Source organism: Strix aluco, chromosome 18 (assembly GCF_031877795.1).
Source record: "Strix aluco isolate bStrAlu1 chromosome 18, bStrAlu1.hap1, whole genome shotgun sequence".
NCBI lineage: Eukaryota > Metazoa > Chordata > Aves > Strigiformes > Strigidae > Strix > Strix aluco.
In genome coordinates this window covers 12969592-12993826 of record NC_133948.1, presented here as the reverse complement: position 1 = coordinate 12993826, position 24235 = coordinate 12969592, and the positions used below count along the sequence as shown (strand labels likewise).

The 24235-nt window shown below is 55.3% G+C and overlaps 2 protein-coding genes across 2 annotated transcripts in view; both read left to right on the top strand.

The window, feature by feature from the left end:
- The window catches only part of SRRM4 (serine/arginine repetitive matrix 4), a 50248-nt gene extending 36049 nt beyond the window's left edge, over positions 1 to 14199 (top strand). Inside the window, exons 9-13 of the mRNA XM_074843919.1 lie at positions 3155 to 3492; positions 5069 to 5281; positions 5548 to 5658; positions 7285 to 7431; positions 8040 to 14199. Of these exons, the coding sequence (XP_074700020.1) occupies positions 3155 to 3492; positions 5069 to 5281; positions 5548 to 5658; positions 7285 to 7431; positions 8040 to 8304 (1074 nt within the window). The 3' untranslated portion in view covers positions 8305 to 14199. The remainder of the gene's footprint in view (positions 1 to 3154; positions 3493 to 5068; positions 5282 to 5547; positions 5659 to 7284; positions 7432 to 8039) is intronic.
- A 2618-nt stretch (positions 14200 to 16817) lies between these two features.
- Positions 16818 to 20820, top strand: HSPB8 (heat shock protein family B (small) member 8). The gene is made up of 3 exons (XM_074843930.1): positions 16818 to 17680; positions 18809 to 18872; positions 20090 to 20820. The coding sequence occupies exons 1-3, from the start codon at positions 17302 to 17304 to the stop codon at positions 20247 to 20249; spliced, it is 603 nt and encodes a 200-aa protein (XP_074700031.1). The 5' UTR covers positions 16818 to 17301; the 3' UTR covers positions 20250 to 20820.
- The last annotated feature ends 3415 nt before the right edge of the window (positions 20821 to 24235 follow it).

Here is a 24235-nt window from a genome sequence, read left to right as displayed (position 1 = left end):
ATCTCCTGGTCATTTGACAGATTTTTGTGATGTGCTGACAACAGTTGCTACTTTGAAGGTAGACTTCAGCGAAGGCAAAGCAAAAGCATGCATCCCAGGTCCCAGCGGCAGTCTTAAAAGCTGTTTCAGAAATGCCAAGACACTGCTGTATTTCTTGGCAGAAATAAAAGCTTTTTGGTTTAGACTGGTAGGGAAAAGAAGCAAGGTGTTTGTGTGTGCGATGCCAAGGTCAGTGTCCCTCAGAGCAGCCCCATGCCTGCTCCAGGCCTTTCCTACGTCTGTAACTCCTTCTGTAACCCAGGAGTACATCACGTGGTGGTTTTATGCCTGTAAATGAAAGGTGGTCAAAAGCTGGTTGTCTCTCGGTTAGGGTTCAGATCTAATGCAAACAATAACCCACCTTTTAAAAAAATATCTGGTGCCATATTTGAAAGAGCAATCCTGTATCTTCTGGGATGTGGTTGGGGAGAGTGCAGTGGTTCATAGCAAGGAGGCAGTTCTCTCAGGGCTCTTTATGTGGCATAGGGTTTCAGAAAGAACTGGTGAAAAATACCTGTCTCTCTTATGCTCCTTTGACATTTCAGTTTCTACTGGAGTAATTAAGGACTGGTAGAGAAGTGCTAGAGCTGAGAAGTAGCAAGAAGCAGTACCAGATGCTGAAATGAGGACTTGCAATCTGTGTCTCCACTCATTCCTAGCTGGGAACGTTTAGGAGACGTTTCTGCTCTGCCCAGGGCTTCTGCGTGGAAGGTGCAAGATGGCTAGTGAAGAAGGATCATTTCATTTCCCACGTCTGCTGCTGGGGCTCCCGATGCCTCTGAGTTAGGTCTGAGCATGGCTTAGAAGTTAGTATGGGGTGGGGATGGGGGAGTGCCCAGCTCCAGTATGGATTTGCTGGGATGAACTAATTCCTGTCCCTCTGTCCCTTATCCCAGAAGTAGTAATCTCTCTCTCTCTAGCAATATAGGAAGTACTTGGAGATCCTCCAACAGCAGGTGTTTTCAGAGTGTGAGGATGTTGTAGGCAGTCATCATTCTGCAGACTGTGTGCTGAGAGCCGCTGTGTGTGTTGGTAGCTCTGCTCTGGTTTCAGTCACTGCTGGATCAGCACATGTGTCTGAGTCAGCCGTCCCTGTCCCAGTTAGCACCGCTTGAACTAGGTCGAGAGCAACACCCCCCCACACACCTCGAAGGGACACAGATCAGATGCCAGGGCAGGAGGGTGGATGTGAAGGCACCATGGGATGAAGGAGCTCCATGTAAACGGTGGCACAGGCTGGGTCTGTACTCCTCTGTGGATGAGAAAGAGCCCTGTCCCTGTGCCAGCTGGTCCAGGGCTAAGCCTTCCAAAGGGACTGGCCCTGGCCCTGCCGTGTGACAACTGAGCCAGGTCTCCTCTGCATGGTTTTCTGGGCTCAGAATACCCCAGATCTGTGAGGGCATGGCCCAGGTCCCCAGTGTAGAGAGCACGGCATAGAGGGAGGGCACTGTGTGCCCCAGAGCGCAGCGTGAGGACGTGTGCAGGTGTTTGAGGGAGCACAGCTTGCTGGGAACACGTTGGAGGATGATCCTGAGTGGGAGGGAACCAAATCTAAGGACCCTGGACCAAACCTTATGGGTGGGAATAAGGGGAGCAGAGCATCTGAGTGAAAGAGGAGGAGGTCACACAAGAGTGCAGATGTGCTGGGTCCGCATTTGGCCCTAATCCTCACCCCATGCAAGGGCAGACATTAGCACTAACATAAAACACTCAAATGATGTAAATCCCCTTGGTGGTGCTCAGGGTCCCAGACAACAGCCCTACCCAGGGCAGCCTATGTGGGTTTGGGGTCCTTGCTGACCCGGTTGGGTTCAGCAACCCATCAAACCCCAGCCAGGGTATGGCTGAACCCCCACACAGAGGCTGGCAGGAGCAGGGCTGCCATCCCCTTCCCCATAAGTCTCCAATGCAGCACAGGGTGGGGGGGGATATTTTTCCTCCTCTACTTAATTTTTTTTACTTCTTCCCCTCACTTGAGTTCCCTTTGTCACTTCCATGAAACCCAAGGGGATTTAGTGCAAGCTGCGACGTTTCAGCACAAGCGATCAGCCTCCAGGAACAGGCTGGCCAGCCTAATTTAAAGCAGAAGGAAACAAAAATGAATAATAAGTGAGACAAGCAAGCAGACAAAAAGCAGTCATGACATTTGCATAGAGGAGGCAAGCGAACAGTTGGCAGTGTGGATTGAAGAGAGGGTTTATGTTTTTTTCATGTAATTTGAGACTCTAATGATGGACTTATGTTGCCCGCTCTTCCTTTTTTCTTACACCTTACCTACTAAAGGAGGAGTTCTTGATGGGTAAGTGGATGCTATCCGCAAGACACCAGGGAATTTATTAGAGGTCACTCGAGTGCATTAGCTATATCTTCTTCAGGGGGAAAAAAAGCACACAAAGAAGTATCTGTATACCTTTTGTTTCCAGAGGGATTTTTCTTTTTTTCCCCTCCCCCTTCCTTTTTTCTTTTTTTCCTTTTTTTTTTTTTTTTAATTTCAAAGCGATAAACTTGTTTATTTGCCAGTTTTAACTTTGTGCAGAAGCCCTTGATTTGATTTGATTTTTCTTTGCTTATTTCAGTGACATTCATTCAGCCTCTTTAAGGAAGCTTAAAAAAGTCACTCATTTAAGATTTTGTTTCATTTTTGTTTTCTTTCCAAGGATTAAGTAGGTTTTTTATATGTATACACCCGTTTCTTTTTTTTTTTTTCTCCCCCTCTTTAAGGTTAAATAAGGGCTTTGTCCTCTGTTATACCTTTTTTATTTAGTTATTTTGATTCTTTGGTTGCCCGTTTACTTTGTTGAACTCCTTTGTTTAACATGAATCGCATGCTGATACTCTTTGCATGATCTCTAAATCTTCCCGTTATCATAGCAGGGGGAAAAGAAGTTTCTTCTTACTGTGGATTTCTTTCAGGGATATGTGCTTTTGTTTTCTTCGCCTCTTTCTTCTTTTTCTTTCTTTCTTTCTTACTTTGTTTCTTTCCTTTCCTTTTGTTTCAGTGCATCATGATGGTAAAATTTCTGGGTTTAATTAAAAAAAAAAAAGCAAAGTAAAACCAAAAAACAACCCCCCCAAAACCCGTTCAAACAATGCCAAATGGCTTTTTTGCTTTCAGATCTCTCAGTCAGGGTCTTCTGCTGACCTCTTTACCAAAACAGACAGCCCGCCTGGCAACCTAGCCAGCCAGAACGGAGAGTATCATGAATATGACTCAGGAAACGATACTTCCTCCCCTCCCTCCACTCAAACGAGCTCATCCAGGTCAAAGGACAGCCAGGAGAAAAGAAGTCTAGTCCATGATGGCTTTGGCCATGCCTTCTCGTCCGGGAAGCCCAAACTGGCCAACAGCGATAACAGCTCTGATTCAGGAAATTCCTTCACCAGTTGCTTTTCCCAGACCAAGGGAACAGCTTTGGAAAATCTGTCTCCAGATGCCCAGGGACAAGACCGAAGGTCAGTGATTACCAGTAGCTGCTGCTGGCAGCCAAATACCTGGTACGTTGTTGCTCTGTATCTCCTGCCTGCTCGCCAGTTGCAGTGGTGAGCTGGCAGGGAGGTTTTTGTGGTCTGGAGGCAGTTAGATATAAATCAGACCCACGGTCTTGCCAGTCTGGAGTCCAGAACCCAGCAATGACCAATACTGTAGCCTGAGGAGGAAGATGAAAACCCAGCCATCACGCCCCTGGGCATCGCCTGTGCCGGCTCTTCTGGCATTGATGTCGCTAATGCCCTGGGTCGAGCTGTGTCCTGAACACATCCCTGCCCAGCTGGATGTGACCATGTCAAAGGAAAGAATCACTGGTGCTTCTGGGCAAAATCTCAAAGGTGCATCAGGGGCTTGCCATGCTAATTCTCCCTCTCTGCTTACTGTGGGGAAGGGAAGCGGGGTTCATTTTCACTAAAACCATTACGGGCTGTTCTTTCACCTGTCCAATGAGCCAAATCCAGCCTGCCCCTTCCCAGCTCATTCAGAACTGGTCCTGGGGGACAAGATAGCATCTCCTGCAGATGGGGAGCACAGGGAAGGGCTAGTACCTCGCTGACTGCAGGGTAACACAGCAGCAGCTCTGTGTGCTGGGGCCATGGGGCATCAGGGCCTGGGGCAGGAGTCAACCATCTGGTGCTGCAGGTCATCATCAGGAGAGGGAAGTAGATGTCAGGCTCCATCACCACCTCCCATTCCTGGGGGTTTGCCAGGTGATGTTGGGGATGAAGGTACTGAAGCGCGGTGGCTGGTACCCAAGGCTATGCTCAGGCAGTGGTGTTAGGGAGCTCTTCCAGCTCAGGCCCTTGGATCTTAAAGGCTGAAGAGCCAGAATGTGGTCTGGGGGTGGGAGCACTGAATGAGAGAGGAGAGGGAGCCAGGGGAATTGGTGTTAGGAAGAAAAAGCCCTCAATTTTCAGTCAGAGGGTAAAATTTTAGGGCTGTGTATACTTTTCACATTGTGACTCCAGTGGGATAACTCTGCCTTCACATGGGTGGAGCTGGGATTGCAGCTGGCCCTAGCCGTTGGGAGGCTGCCTCGCTGCTGGACTCTAACCCCAGTTCATACCCAGAGCACTTCTGGAAGCAGAGGAATTCAGGCAGCCCTGTCCAAAGGCAACAGGACCTGCCCGCTCATGCTGCTCCACAGCCAGGCTGGAGCACAGGCCCTTGCCCTGCCATGCTCTGGCTTTCCCTCGCTCCAGCACTTCTCACCTTGCTCCCTCCCCAGGACCTGCACTGCTCGCTGGCCTGAGCCAGGCTCTGCCAACCACACACCTCTGGTGTATGGGCCATGGGGCACCACCTGAGACCTCTTCCACAGCCCTTCCCTGGCACAGCCTGGAGGGTGAGCTCCTAGGCTCTGACCCACACACACAGGGTCTCCTGCAACAGCAGCCTGGGGAGCCGGGAGGTCTTTTTTATCCCCAGATGGGGAATGGGAGGATGGGAGTTCTTGTTGGCTGGAGCGTGGTGCTCCCCTCAGCCAGGGACCGGTCCTAGTTCAGCCACAGCTTCAATGACTGTCCAAATATATGTTCACAGAGGGTGCCTGTCCTTGTGTCTCAGCTGTTCAGAGGAGAAGAAGCGAAACTTCCTCCCGTCCTCAACCCACAGCTCCCCGCTGAGGCCGTGCTCCCGCAGCGAGTCGTACACCAGCACAGGCAGATCCTCCCCCCACTCCAGCCGCTCCCGCTCCTCACACCACAAGGCCTCTCCCAGGTACTCCCGAAGCAGGTCCTGCTCTTCAGGAAAGAGGTAAGGCCAGCTAAAATGGCTGTCTCTGTGAGCCTGGGCAATGTCTAACTCTTGCAGGCTGGCAGGCTCCTTGCAGCAGGAGGTGTAAGAGTTGGGGGGGTGCCTAAGGACCCACATAGCTTGGGGTGAACTGGCCACCCACAGCTGAGCTGACACCCTGAAATATGGGGCATCTCTTACTCCCCAAGAGCCCAGATTCGGAGGAGTCTGGTACAGCATCACCCTCCAGCACCTTTAACTCTTTTATGGTTCTTGCCTATCCCCAGGTCTTCTTCACGTTCCCCCAGCTATTCCTCCAAATCCTGCAAAAAAAGTCCTGAGAGCAGGAGTTCAAGGCCTCGTCGGAGCCCCAGTTACTCCCGCTACAGCCCTAGCAGGTACAGCTGTCTCCTCATGTGATATCTGCTGCCTCATTCTTTCCCACCGCCTCCATCACTTGTTTGGGTTCCAGCACACTTGCTGGCTCCTGCCAGCCCCAAACTGCTCCCTCAGCTTCCTCACTGGGTGCTTTAGTCCTCAGCACCAGGGTGAGAAGGAGCAGGGGGACACGGAGTAAGGCATATGGCAGTATGTTATGTTAGCCCTCAGTCCAGTGGAAATTTCTCACCATTTATTGCCCCAGAGCTGGTGCTGGTTGCAGAGGGAAGAGCCCAGAGATGAGCCTTTCACTTTTCGTGGGAAAAGCAGATTTCCTATAGCCAAGGACTGCCCTGCATTGATTCAGGGGAATTTCAATCAAAGCACTTTAGGGGTAGGTTTCTGGGAAGGAGACCTGCTTTATCCCTGGCTTTGAAGCATCATGGTATCTCACAGACAGAGCGTGTGGCAGGTGAAGTGCCTGTTCCTCCGCTCTGAGCTCTTGCGGGGAACACGCAGCGCAGTCGAGAGTGCGCAGATGGCTGCTCGGTGGTGCTTGCCAGGGCCTCGTGCGAGTGGGAGATGCCTCATAGGAAAACCCGGGGAGAGCCCCTCTCCATCGTGCTGGTGTAAACGGTGGGCAGAGCGTTAGGCTCCGGTTGGGTCTGCCCACAGCTTTCATCGCCCAAGGAGCCTGCTGCAGCCCTTGTCAGAGAGGGATCTTATTGCAGGAGGGAAAGACCCCACTTTTCAAGGGTCGTGGCTCTACCAAAGAGTAGTCAGGCCCTGGGAAGTGCCCCTGCCGCATGGGCAGATGCCAGGTACCCCCGTGCTGGCACTCACACAGCCTTGCAGAGGGAAACACAGTCCAGGCAACTCTGCTCCTTTCATACACCCTAGAAAACACACATCTCATAGCTCAGCCCTAGTAGAGATGCCTTTGGGCAGGTTTTTCTGGTAACATTTCTGCTGCTGTGAACATTTTGCACCCTTAAAATGTTACATTCCCAGGGTCTGATTCTTGCAGGCTGTTACAATCCCTGTGCTGGTATAGGAGAACATTTCCTGCGTGCAAGGATCAGGCCCTTGACCTGTAACATGTTGCTTTGCAGATGGCATTGAGCAGGGTGTACGAAGTCAGCTACACTCCACAGAAGGGCCTGTGCTGACGTGTACGGGAATTTAACAAAAGAGAAAACCATAGCAACACCAGCACTCCTGAGGAGCCGTGCGGAGCCGCACAGCCCTGCCGGGGGCCCTCCACTTACGTGGGGGCTGCTGGCAGAGTTGTTCTCGCCTGCCTCTGCGGCATGGCCAGCCAGAGCAATTTTAGTGGAGTTAAATACAGAGTGTATCCACAGACACAGGTACGTGGAAGCCATCTTAGCTTGGCAGCACAGGACCACCAGGAGACACTGCTGAAACCCCAAACGCAATTAGCAGGTGTCCATCTGTCCAGCCAGATGAGTGTTCCTTTGTCCAGCTAAGTGAGTGTGCGCAGGGCTGGTGCCACTTTGGTTAGAGTGGTCCCTTTTGGAGCGGAGTGTCCTCTGCTCATCTGTGCCTTCACGGGTCATCGCCTCCGTATCCAAAACCCACCCCACAAAAACCCAGCAGTGACTTTTTCCAACCTGTGCCTTCCCCAGAGACCGTGAGCGAGAGCACAAGTACAGCTCCAGTGAGAAGGAGTCGCACAGGGAGCGTGACCGGCAGCGGCGGCGACGGTCCTATTCGCCCCTGAGGAAACGCAGGAGAGACTCTCCCAGCCACCTCGAAGCTCGGCGCATCACGAGGTAAGGCCGTGCGGTCCCATCGTTGGGAGGCAGGCTCAGCTGGCGCTCCCCAGGGGGATGAGGGCTGGCCTTGGGTCCCAGCCCTTGCCAGCGGAGGTTTCTGCAGGAGAAGACCAGTTGATTCCTGGATCCTGATCAGCAGGCCCTTCTGCCCCTCCTACAGCTTGGGGATTTCCAGCTACAGGCAGAGGGAGGATGGGGGCGGGGGGGGGGTGTCTCATTTACAACAGCTGAATCCAAAAGGCAGATGAAGTCAGAGCAGGGACTCACCCCTCACGTGCTAGGAGCATCCCCCACGGGCTTTTTGTTTCACCCTCTCCTGTGGTAAATGTCCCACACTGTCGAGAGAGTCAAATATGGCCTCTAACCTTCACAGTGAGGGCTCTTTGGGACAACATCAAGCAGAGCCCAGCCTCACACTTGGTGCCTGGGACATTCCCCAGGGCTGTGGCGGTGGGTGGTTTGAATCCCAAGGCCTGTCAGCTACCTGATCTCTTACTTTTTTTTCTTTTAAACACAGTCACGTTTTTGGGGAGTGTTGTGCAGAGTAAACAGTGCTTTTTGGAGATTTTGGCGGTAAATCTACCCGTGTCTCTCTGTCCCCACAGCGCCCGCAAACGCCCCATCCCCTACTACCGCCCCAGTCCCTCCTCCTCCAGCAGCGCCAGCAGCTATTCCTCCTGGTACAGCAGCTTCAGCCGCTCCCCGAGCCGGAGCCGGAGCTACTCCAGCTACCGGACAAGCCGGAGCCGAAGCTGGAGCAGCAGCAGCGCCGAGGGCAGGAGCCGCAGCCGGAGTTCGGGCCCCAGGAGCAGCCGCAGCAGGAGCAGGAGCTATGACTCAGGAGGCAGCTCCGACAGCCTGCGTCGCTAGGGAGTGCCGCGGACCGGCTCGTGTGCTGGCGTCGCCTCCAAATTCCTGGCATTCTCCGCTTCCTTCCCACCTACCTGGCCATCGATAGCAATCATCCCCAGTACTGATGTGGTGGCAGCGCTGGGTCCCCCTTCCCCAGTTCGGAGTAGGAGCCCTGGTGCGCCCGGTGCAGCCCCCTCGGCACCTCTCGGAGTGGGTGGATCGGTCCCAGCTCCTCAGGCCAGGGCTGGAAGAAGGGTCGGTGCTTTACAGAGGCTCTGTCACGACAGGCCTGCTCCATCCTCCCTGACGTCCCTGTCTCCCCATCGCTGCCGCTCTCCAGAGCACTACCAGCTGGTCCAAAGGAAAGAATTCAGCTCCTTGCCCTTCTGCCAAACCAGGAACCAGCAAATTAATTTCTGTTGGAGGGAGAGACCTGGTTAGGGAGGAATTTGCTGGGAAGCTTTGGTGATGAGTGGGAGTGACCTGTCCCCACCAAGGCAAATATCAGGTCCCTCGGGTCTCTCCTCCAGAGTTTCTGCCCACTCTGCAGCAAGCCTCTCCCATGAGAGAATATTTATTTATTGCTGGTCAGCCAGTCCTTGCTATAAATAGAAGTCTAGAAATCCCTCCTGACGTAATTCCTGGGGAAAAAAAAACACATTCCCTCTCTTTCTCCTGCCCTTTCCTACCAGGTATGCATCATCTTTCTCCGGGTTGTTTTATCCCCCCCAGCACTGTGACTTGCTTGCACACAAACTGCTGAGATCTGAAGTAGATGGGGGGCCAGTGGGGTACAAGGGAGAGGGGAGCTGGTGCCACGCTGTGCGCCGAGGGTCAGGCCAAGGCGTGAGAGATAGGGGCTGGGGGGTTCCCTTCTCGGAGGAACCCTCTGGCAGTTTGGGTTTAGGTTTTTCAGAAGGGAGCCTTGCCCTTGGTGTGCAATGCTGGTGGGACTGTAAGGAGATAGGGAGATAGCCCAGCTGTGGGGTGTAGGGAGAGCACACGGGGTTAAAAGGGCACTGCTTGAGCCAGGGGACCCCCATCCCCCTTCCTCATAGCAGGCAGCAATTTTAAGCAGTGTCAGGAGGATTTCAGGAAATCATTTCTCCTTGAGACCCTCAGGCTCCCCTGAGGCAGGATTAGCAGCCCCGTCTCAGGGCCTGGATGCCCTCGTGCTCAGTTTGTCACTGGGAGGACAGAGCAGTGCAGGGGGACAGAAAGGACCCCCCACTAATTGCCTGGTTTTCCAAGGAGCCGCAGGCAGCGGCAGGAGGGCCCGGCCTGCCTGGGCGGCCCTGGGCCCCGGGGTTTTGTCTCCCTGCCAGGCCTGCCAGCCCAGCTGCCTGCGCAATTACTGTGTTTTGCAGGGCAACAAAGGCTTCTCCCAGCACAGGCTGAGCTGGTGCTGAGGAGTTTCTTTCTCTTACAACACCTGGGTGCATAGAGACGCTAATTTGGGTTTAAGACTTCCCTCCCTCCCTCCCTCCCTTTTTCCATCCCCTCCCCTTCCATCCTGCATGATTATTAACGAGTTTGGGCTTAATGAGTCAAGGAGGTGTGTCATTTAAGTGTCACAGAAAGGGCTAAGTGGAGCCAGCATCTGGTGGAGGAGGAGAGGGGCTTGAAAGAAATGCAACCCCCCCACCAGCTAAAGAGTCACCTACAGCCCCCCAGCCCGCAGGCAGCCGTAAAGGGGCAAAGCCAGCGGAGGAAGGCCAAGGGCCGTTCGGTGTCTGGTGGAGTTGGCTGATCACCTTAGCAAGCACAGAAACCTGTCATCTGTTGGAAAGCACAGCAGCGTGGGGTGTATTTCCACCTGGGTGGTACGAGGGGAAGTTTTATGCCAGGTGTCCCTTTTTCCCGGTATCCTTCCTACTGCTGGTCCCCCTTGTCCTGTGCCTTCAACCCCCAAAGCCCCCCCTTTTCCCAGCCCCTCATTCCCTGCCTTGCTCACTGCAGGTAATGTGAGGATGAGGGTGGCCAAGGCAGAGAGCTGGGCACTGGTGTGGTCAGTGGCTTGGTGGGGACATGTGTCTGTCTCCTGGGAGGCCGCTTTCTAGGACACAGAGAAAAGCGTTCCTGGTAGGGCTGAGCAAACGCTCTAGGGCTGTGCTTGAGGGATCAAAGACGGGGTGTTTTTGCACTGGGGTGCCACTGCCTCCCCTGCTGTGCTGGCCCTGACAGCGGCCCCTTGGCCATCTTCTGCAGTGACCTCCCTTTCTTGTAAAGGGCTGAAAACCTCACGCTTCTTCCCCAAAGAGTCTCTCCCAGTCTGATACTGAAACGCCCCATCCTTCTGCTCCCCGGGAAGACCCCAAGGCAGTGATGGGAGCCCAAACCCCAGACCTACCACTTCAAGTGTAGCCTCATGCTCCTTAACACCCCCTAACGCACACATGCATCTGTAGCAAGGAAGCAGCGAGTCAGGACATCAAAAACTAGGAAAGAAAAGAAGAGGGGCTTTGTGCAACTGGTGTAAATATCAAACACAACACTGACTTGAGTTCCTCGTGGCTGGGGACGGATGGTTGAAGCACCGCGTCAGGGTCAGCAGCACTCACTGGCCGTGGGACGGGAGATGACTCTGCGGGTTGCGCGGGCTGACGGCAGCTCTCGGACCCGTCTGGCTGATCCGTGCTTCAAAGTCTGCCTCTGCTTGGACAGTCCGTGGCAGCTCAACGCTCCTGGGGTTTCCCGAGCAGAATTGCGTTGGAGTAAACCTTGTAATTTATTTATTTATTTATTTATTATTATTGTTATTCTATTTTTAATTGTATGTCAGAATGGATGCAGGTGGTCACCGTTACCAGTATTTATTTATTATCTTTTTTTTTTTTTTCCAAACAATAAGTTATTTTTGGATCTATTTGTTTGTTTGAATGTATCCATGCCGCTGTTCTTGTGTAAAGGTTTACAGCACTGGCCCCTCTCGGTGAAGTGACTGGAGGAGTGACAGTCACTCCTGCAGCCGACGTGTCCCTTTGTCTGTGCTCTCTGGAGCAGGGCGGAGAGCGTGTGACGGACAGAGGCATGCAGGGCAGAGCTGTTTGTGTTTCCATATTAAAATCTAGGGTTTCTCATTAGATTTGTGCAGGAACGCGATGGATGTGACCACAGAAACGGGCCTAGGACTGCACGGAGGTGACAGCGAGGGTCTTCTCGCCAACCAGCTGAGCAACGGGGTGTTTGTGGTGCTGCAAGGGGAAGTCTCCTCCCGGCCCGTGCTCGCGCCGGCCGGGTGCCAGCTGGCCACCGCTGCTGTTTCCCTTGGCTCCGCAGCCAGCGCACAGCCCGAAACTGAGCTGCTCTGCACAGGCACCGCTGGTTTCCCTGGGAGGATGCCGTCGCTAGGACTCCCCTGCCGTGTTTATCGCTGCACAATGACCCACCCATGGAAAAACTAAAGAAACGAGACCGTGAGAGAGTGATCCGTGCTGAAGATGCTTGCAAAATCCAGCCTCTGGTGACAGGACCTAACCAAGTCTGTGTGTGTATGTGTACGTGTATATGTGCACATCTGCATATACATATGAGTTTTCCTCCGTGGTGGTATTTATTTTTTAACTTATTTAAAATTTTTAGTACAACCTGGAACATCACCCTCCCTGTCAGTGGACAGCTGGGTTTTCCGTCGGTTTGCGTGAAGCCCGTGAGCTTTTCTGTCTCTGTGCCTTTTGCCAGTGCTTTTTTTTTAAGGTTGTTTCACTCGTTCATTGCTTTTAAGGATTTTTTTCTCCGCGTCCAGCGTCTCAGGTTGCTGCTGGTGCTTTCTGCAGAGAGCAGCATTCACCTGGTGGAAAGGCAACTCGGTCATTTTGCTGTTGGTGAATCACTGCTTGCCTGTGGTCGGCTGCACGAGGGATGCCCAGGGTCATCTGCAGCCTCAACGCTTCAGGAAAATCTCTCAGCCATTTTTTGGAGGCCCTATCTCAGAGGGTTTTGCTTTCCGTAAACACAGAGGCTCTTTCCCACCCACGAGTTTGTTTTCATCCCACAAGTGCCCCAGTTTCCTTTCCCTGGCAGAGCACACATCACAACACCCACTCCCAAATGTCCCCGACCCCAGAGTCGTGCTGTCAGCTCTCCCCGCTCCCTGGACCTGCCTTGGCTCTGGGTTTGTCACACCAAGCGAGGCTCATCCCACCTCTCCCAACCCCAGCCAGGCTCCAGAAAACCCAACACAATCTCTGCAGGTTTGCTGAAGATAAGGGATATTTTAAAGCACTGTTTTGTTACTTCTTTTCTTCATGGGTTACAGCACTCAGCTGAGCATTGCTTTATGTTGACTGCAACTTTTCTCAAGTTTTTGTTGTTTTGGGGGACTGAATTTGGACCAAACTTGTCTGCAACAGCCAATCACTGTTATTTTGCTATGCATTGTACATATGTTGAACAGGCTGAGAGGATTTAGCTTCTATTTAATATTTATTTCTTCTATTTATTGAGCATTACTTAAAAAAAGATATTGGGTCTTGCCGTTGGGTCCATGAAGGAAGGAGCCTTTGAGGTGTTGCCATATACATCGGAGAGAGGTTATCAGAGAGGTGAATTACTGAGGCTGTCACCTGCTGGCATGGAGGCATCTGGCAGACAAATTAGGCTCATTTGGAGCTCAACCCCCAGTGATTTAGGGAGGAACCTCATTTAGATGGAGATGAACAAGGCAGGGGAAAATCCTCCATCTTCTTGGACCAGCTTCTATTGACAAATCACAACCCCCTGGAAAGGTGCTGGGCATTCAGAGGCAACAGGCCAGCTGTGGCAGAGGAATAACCCTGCTCTTCCAGCTCCATGCTGCGTAGGTAGAGCTCCTTGGATCGTCAGAGATCCCCGGAGATCTCTGATCTCCCACCACTCACCCCCTCTTGGCTCTCTCGTTACTGGGGAAAGGGGGGACTTGTCACCCTTTCATTGATGCGAGGAGAGGGATAGGGTTGAAGTGACTTGCTGTGGTCTCTGCCAGGAAGCAAGGATGTCCACCCTGCCCCATCCTGAGACCCTCATCCTTGTGCCATGTCCTACTTTGCCCCCTTCCCTGAGCTTTGTGCCAGAACCAGTAGCTTTGCCCGGGCGTGAGCTCAGGAAAGGTGGCCAGGACAGGACAGGACGGGGGAAGTCTCTCCTGTCATTTCTGACACTAGCTGGAGCTTGCTGCAGGCGTCCTCCCCCAGCTTTGAAAAAGCTAAAAATCACGACCTGTGCCAGTGTCACTCCACCGACACCACAGCCATTGTCCTCTTCACCTGCAGAGCTGCCCGGGCTGGCAGAGGGTGGATACGGCTCCGGTGTCGGCAGGCGAGTGCCCAGCGCCGGGCTGCTCCCGCATCGCTGGCCAGGAGCTGCGCGGCGCTCAGCCTCGGGGCTCTCAGGATATTTGTTTGAGAAAGGGATGGATTCAGGTGCCTAAGTGAAGACTTTGCCCTTTAGTGTCCTGTGGGGTTTTATTACCTCTTTACCAGGGAATAAATAATTCTCATGAGTTTTGCTGCTACCTGGAAGTTTGCACATGACCAGGATGGTCTCCGAAGCACTGGTACATCTGCTGTCGTAGCAACAGCTTTGTGGTCAAGCATCCCGAGTTTTGGGCTATTGCCTAGAGAACAACACCCTGAACCTCACCGGCCTGGGGGCAGCTCTCCGCCTTTGAAACCCAGGGAATGAGAAGATTGAGTACAAAAGTCAAGACGTGAGAAAAGCCGCGAGGAAAATGGTGTCTCTGTTTTCCCCCCTGTTGGTCGATTCCTTACCAAATGACACCGCTGCATCTGTTCATTTGACTTCACTGTAAAACCCCCTTTGCTCTCCATCGAAATGCATACTGTATTCTTTAGTCTTCCTGGGGTATTTGAGTTGTTAGCCTGGTTAGAAAAAGGGTTCCAATAAAGGTTCAGACAGTATTTCCTTCTCATCGCAGCCCGGTTTGTCATGTTCCTTTTGGATCCGACTGTGCGTGGTGGGATATTTTGGGTTGTTTCAGCTGCTCTGAAGGGAAGGGCATGTGCCTCCTCTCCCAGCTGCCAAGGACTGGCTCCTCGGGGCACTGAAGCAAAAAAAGTTGTGGGCTAGTATTTCTGGCAGCTCTCACTTCCCTGCTGGGCCAGGCTTTTGCTGCCCTTTGCCAGGCACTTTGGATCCCCTTGCCCTGTTCAGGCACCGGTAGCCCAAGCCAGAAATGCAGCCGTCTCCCCGTGGAGGTCACTGTTTGGGATCGCTGGTGCTCTCCCCGGGGCTGTGCCCTTCCCTGCCCACACAGGCCTCTCTCCAAGCCCTGCACGGTGCTCCCACGCCACAGGGTCCCGCTGCAGTCACCTCCTTGGCAGGAACCAGGGCACTCCCCCATGAGCAACAGGGCGGTGGGGACTCTCCGTCACCCCAGATGATGCCCCTCACCCTGGGGTGCTCTCCTGGACTGGCTGGAAGCCCCACAGGGGAGCAGTAGCACTGGGCCAGGTCCCCGTGCTGTTCACAACAGGGCTCAGATGGGCACCCAGGAAGGGTCTGGCCGCAGCATGGATGGATCCAGGGGACGCGAGGCAGCGTCCGCAGGTCAATCGGAGGAGGAGGGAGGCTGTGAGGCCACTTCATGCTTCCCAGAACTGATGTTCTGGGGCCAGCTCAGTGGTGAGAGGCAGCCGGGAGATTTGGAGTGACAACAGGAGCTAAATTGGGATGGCCCAGAGACAGCAAGAGCCGGCGGGAGGGAACGTGTGACTAATCGGGATAAACAAGGCGACAGGGAGGATTCCTAGCCAGGGAGGGAGGGTGGCCTGGAGCTACATGGGGAATCGTGGGACTGGAGATGTTAGGAGGCTCCTGGAAACACAGCAGGATCATGGGGCACCCCACAACCTCCTCAGGACTTGTCCCCCTCTCCCCATGGGCTGGTGTTTGCCCAAGTGGGTACAGAGCTGGGCGTTGAGGTGATCCTGCTCCCCAGCCAAGGCGAGAGGTGCCCAGCTGAGCTCAGGCTCAGTGTGTGGCGATGTCCCCCAGGACACCCTGCTGTCACCCCTGGGCAGCAGGAGCCCCCAGCCTGGCAGGGGCAGCTGGGCAGGACAAGAGGATGGAGGGGGATGCTCTGCCTCTCTGCTGGCAGCTGCCTCACTGCACCCAGGGGTGCTCAGCCAGCACCTGGGACCTCCCCAGACATCTCCAGGCATCCACCTCAGTCCCCAGGGAGACCCCCATGATGGCTGACTGTCCCCACACATGGTGGGGGTGAAGGAGCTGAGCACAAGGGAGTAGCCCTACCCTGCGCCATGAGAGGCAGCTCCCTCCCCCAGTGATGCCGCGTCGGTGCAGCATGATTAATGCCCTTGGAGTGACCAGCGGCTGAATTGCTGCGCGGCCTGCGCTGCATTAAAGTCTTCCTGCTGTAATTAGTTCCATCAAGTCTATTAGAAAAATTGCAGATGCTGGAGAGAAGGAGCATGAGGCAGAGCCAGGAGGGAGGATGCGGCATGAGGAAGTCATCCTGTATCCAGCATGACCCTCACCGATGACATCCCATTCTCCAGCACATCCCATCGCCCACCAGAGCTGTGCCTGGACCACCTCCATGGGGAGCCCCTTGTCCCCAACAGGTACCCCCCGCTTGCATGGTCGGGGCCTTGTTGCCGGGTGGATGCTGGCCAGGAGCTCCCCCGCCACCGCTGCCGCACCTCTTCCCACGGCACGCTGCCCGCTCCCCGCCGCTGCCCTGTAATTAGCCCCGCCGCAGCGCGGCTGTGATTACCGCCTCGCCCTGCCCGTGCACGGCGATTGCGGCAGGGCCGGAGCATGCGGTGGGGCGAGGAGGAGGAGGGCGAGGAGGAGGCAGGTGCTGAGCAGCGCTGTGAGGACCCTGCCTGTCTGCTGCCCGGGGTCCCTCTCCCTCTTCTCGCAGTTAGGGGACATTTCTCCGGGCCTGCCCAGTGAAGGCGGCCGAGGAAGCAGAGCTGGAGTACGGTTTTCCTCCTGCATCCCGCAGGGCCCCTCACACCCGGGCTCTGTGGGCAGTGCTGGGTGGCTGAGACGCTGCATCCTCCTGACCCCGAAAGGGGTCCATCCCCTGCCCCAGCATCCCCTAAACACCCACCTGCGGGGTCCCACTGCCCTCACAGTGCCACGCTAGGGGTGCCACCAGTGACCCATTTCCCAGTACAGTGGGCTGCTCGGTGGCATGGGGACACATGGCTTTACAGTGAGGGGAGCAGCTTGGCCCAGCCCCACTGAGGGGGTATTTTTAACAGGTGACTCTGGGGTGAAAGCAGCCGGCCCTGAGCTCGGGGGCTATTTTGGGCAGGTGGGCTGGGTGCAGGGTGGCAGGAGGGGGCGGCGGGGGCCAGGGCAGCTGCTGAAGTGCCGTGGCCCCACAGCAGCCAGGATCCTCAGGCCGGCGAGAGAGGTCAGCTGCCACAGCCCAGATTCTCCACGGCTGTTTCATCCTCTCCAAAATACTCGGCTGACAGGGCAGGAATTGCAAAACACACCCCCCGCTCCCAAACCCGTATAAATAGCGCTCGCCCGGCGGCTGGAAGGTTAGAGAAGTTTCTCGGCTCCAAGCTCAGGCATTTATTGCAGCTCTCGCCCAGGAACGGCAGAGAAAGTCGCACATAAAGTGCTGAGGAGCGAGAGGGGAGAGATAAGCTTTTTAATCTTGGGATATTTGGTTTTATTATTTTTTTTTCCCTCTCCTGACGAGAAGTTTGATTTTCCTCTCCCTGGTCCCTGGGATCACAGCCAGACAGGAAGCATTTTCTCACGGCCAGAGAGCTCCCTCCGTCCTTCCTGCGCTCCTCCAGCTCCCAGTGATTCAGCCCTGAATTGATTTTCTCCGTCGTCCTTCACCTGGGGCCGGGGAAGGAGGGGACTGTCCCCGCGGCACCCACCCGCGTGCCCGCGTCCTGCCCGGGGTGGATGCGTCTCCTCCGGGACAGGCTCCCTCAGCAAGTTCGCAGCCAGGAGCGGCCGCGCAGAGGCTGAGGCTCTGTGGGAGAGCCCCGTGGACACACTCGGACCCCTCTGAAGGAAGCCATGGCCGACAGCCAGATGCCCTTCTCCTGCCATTACCCCGGCAGGCGCAGCGTCCGCGACCCTTTCCGGGAGCCTGGCTTGACCTCGCGCCTGCTGGACGATGATTTTGGGATGTCACCCTTCCCTGGGGACCTGACAGCGGACTGGCCCGACTGGGCTCGGCCGCGGCTCACCACCACCTGGCCGGGTCCCCTGCGCGCCGGCATGGCCCGCGCCTCCGCCATGGCCCCCGGCTACGGCGCCCGCTTCGGGGGGTACCCTGAGAGCCGCAGCCCCGTGCCCTTTCCCCGCGAGCCCTGGAAGGTGTGCGTCAACGTGCACAGCTTCAAACCCGAGGAGCTGACAGTCAAAACCAAGGATGGCTACGTCGAGGTGTCAGGTGAGAGCGAAGGCACTGGGGAGGAGGAGGATGGGGCATGAAAAGCAGCTGGTCCTGCCCTGCCTGTGCCAGCTCAAGAAATTGCCATAAAATGAAAAATCACCTTTATTTTAAGCCAGCGGTGGTAACCCTGTGCTCAGGAACAGGCCCAGGGCTGAGGCAGGGCTTTGGGGGAGCCCCATGGGCAGTTCAGGGGTGCCACGGGGGGACCCAGCTCGCAAGCTGTAGTGGTTTGCTGCAAAAACAAAAAGGACAAGTCTCCTTTGAGGTATGTCTCGCCACTTTCTGTCCTGGCTGGCCGGAGAGGCACAGCTGCAGGCAGCGGCACCCTGCAGCGAGCTGCTGAGGGGCCCCAGCTTGGCTCAGTTAATTATAGCTGGGGTGAGGCCGGCGCAGAGGGAGATTCCCTTTAAAGGGGCCGAGAGAGAGGCAGCTCCAGTGCTGGAAAGTGGGGTCAGCCACCCCATGGCCCCCACCCCAGCCCCAAGAGGCCCCAGCCTGGAGACAAGCCAGCCAGAAGCACGTCCCTAAAAATTCAGTTAATGGTGGGGACAGTGGGTGCGGGGTGCACCACATCTGGGGTGTCCACGGGCACCCAGTCCTGAGCATCCCATCAGCCCAGCACCAACATCCTGCAGTGCCCTGGGCCGGGGTCCCCAAGGTGGGCTGGGAGCTGTATTTATTTGGGGCTCACGGCATTGCGGAGGGAAAACCGCAGGTCGGGGGGTCTGGGCAGCCGCTGGCATGGTTTTAACCTCAGAGATGCTCCAGGCACAGGGACCGCCAGCCTGACAGCATGGTGGAGGGGACCCCAGCCTGGCAAGCAGGACAAGGAGGGACACTGCCACCTCCAAGGGTTTTATTATGTCTTGGGGCTTTTTCTGAAGCCCCAGCTCTTGGCAGCCTGTGAGACCCCAGTCTCTCACTGGGAATATGGGTGTGCTGGGTCCAGCATCTCCTTCCCCACATAGGAGAGGCTCCCAGAGCCCTCCCCAGAGAGAAGGGTTTGCGCTGGGGAAGGGAAACCACTCCTCTGAAAACTTTCCTTTTGGGTTTTGTTGTTGACTGTTGGGGAAAAAAATAATCTCCCAGTGAGGTGGTGACATGGGGTGTTGCCCTTCCCTGCAGGCAAACACGAGGAGCAGCAGGTGGAAGGAGGGATCGTCTCCAAGAACTTCACCAAGAAAATCCAGTAGGTACCAGCCAGCCCTGGGGCGTCCCCCTGCCAAAGGGGCTGGGGTGTGGGGGGGCTGCCACATCCCCTTGACCAGCACCCAAATGTCGCTAGCCTGCTGTGGGGCCCCGTCCCTGCGGCGCAGGCAGGTCGCAGGCAGCACGGGGATGGCACTGGCAGCAAAGGGCTGAGCTTTGCCAGTCCCCATGCCCCGGCTCACACATGCAGGGACTCCTGCACCTGTTTTCACCCCAAAATCGGCTCTTTTGCAGCATGTGCCTGGCTGGTTCAGGCCACACTGTGATTTCCCAAGGGAGGTAAAAGAGGAGGAGGTCTTTCTCTGGGGGCTTTGTCAGTCTCCTTGAGGCCTGGGGCTGCATTCAGTGCTGGCCGGGGTGCAGGGAGCAGGAGGGGTGCAAGGACCCGCGCTCACAGTGCCTGCGCATCCCCCGGGGTTCAGCAGCATCATCAGCTCCAAAATACATCCCCGTGTGTGAATGTACATGTATATATCTATCTGAATGATGTCAGTTAGATTGCTATCGCGTTGACTCACCGCGATGGCTCACTTTGGCAACAACAACAGCGAAAGGCAAGTCCGGAGGCAGGCGAGCCCCAACCACGGCACTTTGCCCATGCTGGGGGCAGATCCCCGGCTGCAGGGCTCAGGGGCTTAACAGGGAGAAGCAGCAAAGCCCAGGGCATGGGAAGGGTTTCCTCGACTGGCAGCAGCTCAGCTTTGCTTTTCCACCCCAAAGGAGCCCTGTGCATCCCAAACTCCCTCAGGAAAGCTGGGGCGAGCGCTGTGCTCCCTCCTGCTCGGCGCTTGGCAGCCGCGGCGGCTCCTTTTACGGGCAAGGCTTGTGGCTGACGTGGGCTGCGGCCCGGCGATGATTTACTCCTGCTTTGCAGAAGCCTGGGCAGCACAAGCGGCGGGTGACATCCCGTCAAACACATCTGCCGGGGAGATTAAACAGAGCACTCACAGGGGCCAGACCGGCCAGGAGGCCACTTTAAATATCCCCGGCACATTCCCAGGAGCTCCAGTAATAACGTAGGCTTTGCTGAGCCCTGTGCCTGGGCTGCTGGCTCGGCATCAGTGGTTCCCCACACGCTGGGGGTCTTGTGTGGGCTTCCCAAGGGTCAACGTCCACCAGGGACGCAGCATGCTGCGAGCCGGCAGCCCCCCGGCCCTCCAGCTCCTAAACCATCTCATCTTTCCTCCCCTCTTGCAGGCTGCCCTATGAGGTGGACCCCATCACGGTCTTCGCCTCCTTGTCACCGGAGGGGCTGCTGATCATCGAGGCGCCCCAGATCCCCCCCTACCAGCAGTACAGCGAGGGCGGCTGCGGCAGTGAGATCCCCGTCGAGAGCCAGGAAGCCACCTGCGCCTGACCCACATCCCTCCCGCACCCCAGCGTCCCTCCCCCCGTCTCCCCTCTCCTCCCGGACCCCTGCTCCCCAGTCCCCTGCGGCGCGGCATCTGGACAGCCTCCGGCAAGGGTGACGGGTGCTGCTCGCGGGGATGGCAGCACCCGCCACCCCGCGGGGGGACCAGATGAGAGCCGGGTGCCAGGCCACCGTCCCGGAGGGCTTGTAGCCGTCTGAGGTGCCGGTAGAGATTTTGTGCCCATGGGGCTGAGCAGAACGGATGTCCTTGTTACGGTTATTTTTTGCTCTGAGTTGCTCGGATGGGATATTTATAACAATAGAAAAAAGGGCCCTTTTTTCTCTAAAACTGACATGTGTCTTTTCCTCCTCTGTGGGTTGTTTTTTTTAAACTACATCTCTGCAAAGGACGCGCGTCTGGTGGCGGAGCTTGACGGCACGGCCTCCGTCCTGAGAAACGCAAACCGTCTGCGTGTTTTGAACGTTGGTTTGGGGTTTTTTTTTTTTTCTTTTCTTTTTCCAAAGACAATTTGTGCTTTTACTTGTCAGACCTGAGGAATAAAACCCAGTCGATGTTCTTAGCCTCTGCTTGTCTTGGCTGAGCCCGGCAGGGCAGGCGCAGGGCTGCGGGAGGGTGGTGGGGAGGAGGGGGAATGCCACCATGTGCCACCTCCTCGCCTGTCACAGGGTCCTCCCCATGGGGGGAAGGAGAAGAGAGATGTGTGGGGATGCACTGATGGGTGGCTGAAGCATTTGCTTGAGCCTTTTCTGCAGCCATTGAATGCTGAGTCCCAGCTAACTTTGGGCCAGGGAGGCACCGAGCCCGGCGAGGAGCATGGGCTCATCCTTTCCTTACCCTCTTGAGGGGTTGCAAATGCTTTTCCTGCTTGGGGATGCTAAATCAGCCTCTGAGCTGAGAAAGCCAGGTTTGAACCATCCCCATTTCCATCTCACTCTGCCAGATCCCCACCAGCAGCTCCACAGGGAAGCACTTCCCAGCTAATTCCCCAGCAGTGAGTGGTTTCTGCTGGGCTCTGCACACAGCCTTAAAACCATTCCCAGGGGTGAGGCACTGGGTAAGATTTGTTAACAAGCTTTGCAGGCTGGCAAAGCAGAGGTGCCGATGGGCGTCGGGAGTTTTTCCATCGATCTGTGTGGCACCTGGACTGGGCACCCGGTTTTCCATGTCACCAGGACCTTGGAGTTAAAAATACAACCTCATGTGCTCCGCTATGGCTCATTCGGGATGTGGTTACCAACAACAGCCCATCACATGCTGTAAACCCTGGCCCCTGTGCTCAGGGGCCACAATGGTACCCACACTCCAGGTCACAGAGGGGAACCTGGGGGCTCTTGTCCCAGTTTTATATATTATATTTAATTTTCAACAACAGTTAATTTTCAACACCCCAGGCGGTGCACTACACCCCCACGCCCGTCCGCAGGAGCCAGCCCCGGGCTCAGTCACGACAGCTCTGCCAGGCGTGGCTGTGAGCACAGCAATTTTTATGAATAAAATATAATCCTCGAAATGTAATACTGACACCGGGATGGAAAGCAAAAAAGTCATGAGTTACACTCCAGGCCCGTGTCCCTGTGCCACGTGGAGCTGTTGAGCCTCATGGGTGACACCTCTCCAGCACAAACTGTCCCTCCTCTTCCTCAGACCTTCAAAGAATTATTTTTTTCAGTCTTTTGGAAAAACATCCCCAGGCCCAACCCCAATTTTGTCCCCGGTGCCCCATCCCCTCAATGCACTTGTCATGGGCAGGACCCCAGGAGAAGCACGTGTGTCCCTGGGGTAACCCTCAGGCTTCAGCACCCCAGAGCAAGCAGCTGGATGCAGCCCCAGGACAGCCCTGACCATGCACCCCACGAGTGGCAGACAACGGCTCCCCTGAGCAGGGCTGCTGGAGCAGGGGATCAGCTGCGACTCTGCAGGGGGCTGTCAGGGGGAATTAGCCCCAGCTGAGCCCCTCTCCCACCCCCGGGTATATGAGGAGGTCCCCAGGCTGCAGCTGCACCCCAGTGCTGGGGCACAGGGAGTCCCAGGCTTAACTTTGGGGCTGCAGCAATCAAATGATAGCTCCTAGCTTTCTCTCCTGTTGATCCTGCAGTTTGGGGTAAGACTGCTTTTTTTAAATCACTTTCTGTTTTATTGGGTTCTGCTTTCTGATGAATTCCTTAATAATGTCTTATAAAGACTGTTATAAGATGCATTAGCAATAATTTCTTAATGGCTGAGGTTGGCTTCAGCAATTAGCAATAAGGACTGCTTACACAGGCAGTGTGCTTGGACCTGTGCAGCCAGCAGCTTCTCAAGCTGTTGGATTGTCTGGAGTATCATATACTAATGAAATAATTAAGTGGAGATCTGCCTTTTTTTTTTTTTTTAAATATGGCCTCATTATTGATGTGAAAGAGGCTTTAAAAAAAAAGTAACCCCTACTGGTGTTTCTGCAAATGGAAAAATAAGTTTGGAGACACTGGAGCATTTCTGCACCAGCATCTCCCCCTGTGTCTGAGGAGGATGAGGTAGGAAATGTGTGTTTCTGGGGTACCAGGCTGCTGTAGAGCTGGGGCCAGAGGGGAGCAGGAGCTGTTTGCTCATCCTCAGCCTGTGTGTGAGATAACAGCTTGAAGCCATTAGACCTGTAACACAATGCTATAATGGCCATTCTGCCAATTACATTACATTTCATGGGTTTATAGCAATTACACTGCATCAGGTGGTGTCATAACACATTACAGTTTATAGCTTAATATCAGCTCTAACAGGGAGATGCTGTGGGTGAGCCTCCTCGGGGCTTGGAGGAGCAGGCTTCCTGTGGGTTTGACCCCAGGGCTGGCTGAGGGGGCTCAGGAGGGGCCGAGACCCAGGGTTGTGTATTTTGGGACCCCTTTCACACAGGAGAAGGCACAGGACTGGGTTTATCAGCAGTTCACCTTGCATGGGGCAGCTCAGCCACAGCAGCACCTCTCCGCTGGCCCTGTCTGAATCACTCTGGGAGGCTGGTGCTCCCTTATTTCTCCTTCTGGGGTAGTGTTAGACTTAGTGATATCCACATCATTCAAAGTCAAATAATTTTTACTGCTGAAGGAGGTGGAGGAGCCATCCTAATCAGGCCTTTCAAATCCCATCCTCAGAGCACTGCTGGTGCTGCAGTCATGGGGCGGTGCCCTGGCCAGGAAGGGGAGAGGAGCAGATGTTTGAAAGACTGTTTTTTCCTTTCTAAGAAGTCAGTTCTGATAAAATACACAATCACATCTGAAAGAGGCTGGTGTAATTAAGCAGTTGGATATTGGGCAATTTGCATTAGGCTCTTTGTTGCCACCGGTGCCAGCACGTGCCTCGCTGCCCGTGCAGCAGCCAGAGCAAGGAGCATGAGGAGTGTGCCTGCTCCGGGGAGAGGAGATGCTGGGGCTGAGCTTGGAAATCCAGCAGCTCTTAATGCATCTCAGCACCATGAGCTTGCAAGCTTGGCTCTAAGCCCCAGCAAAGCTCTCCTGGGCAGCTGGAGGGAAATGAGGGTGGTCCATATGGCCTTTTGGGGGGGGGAAAGATTTTTCTAGTTTCTCTACAGTGGTGATCCCTCCCGCAGCACAAGCGGGTGATTCCTGGTGCTGCAGACACGGAGCTGGGATGGGCTGATGGGGAAGGCTCAGGGCTGGGAATGCAGTGCCATGAGATAAGGGGGCTGCATCATGGGAAACAGTCCTCGGGGGACCTGCTGCCTGCACCAGCTGCTGCAGATGGGCCAAAGGACACAGAGATAAGGACAAGGTCACCCAAGCCCCAGGAGAGCTTGCTGGGCAGCCCAGCGGCAGGAAGCTTGGTTTGGAGGAGGCTGGATAAACCTCTCAGCCATGTCCTGCTGTCTGTCCTGAGCTGCTCAGGAAGCCACAGGGGCTCCGCTGGCCCCACTGGCCCTCGGCAAGGCAGGGACACGGGCCAGTGGGGCCAAGCAGTTTCTGAGCACCAGTTTACACCC

Bases quoted from the DNA above. Each gene is read 5' to 3' on its own strand.
- HSPB8 (XM_074843930.1), top strand. From the start codon at position 17,302: ATGGCCGACAGCCAGATGCCCTTCTCCTGCCATTACCCCGGCAGGCGC. The intron at 17,681-18,808 runs GTGAGAGCGAAG...CCTTCCCTGCAG, and splicing joins TGGCTACGTCGAGGTGTCAG to GCAAACACGAGGAGCAGCAG. The intron at 18,873-20,089 runs GTAGGTACCAGC...CCCCTCTTGCAG, and splicing joins AACTTCACCAAGAAAATCCA to GCTGCCCTATGAGGTGGACC.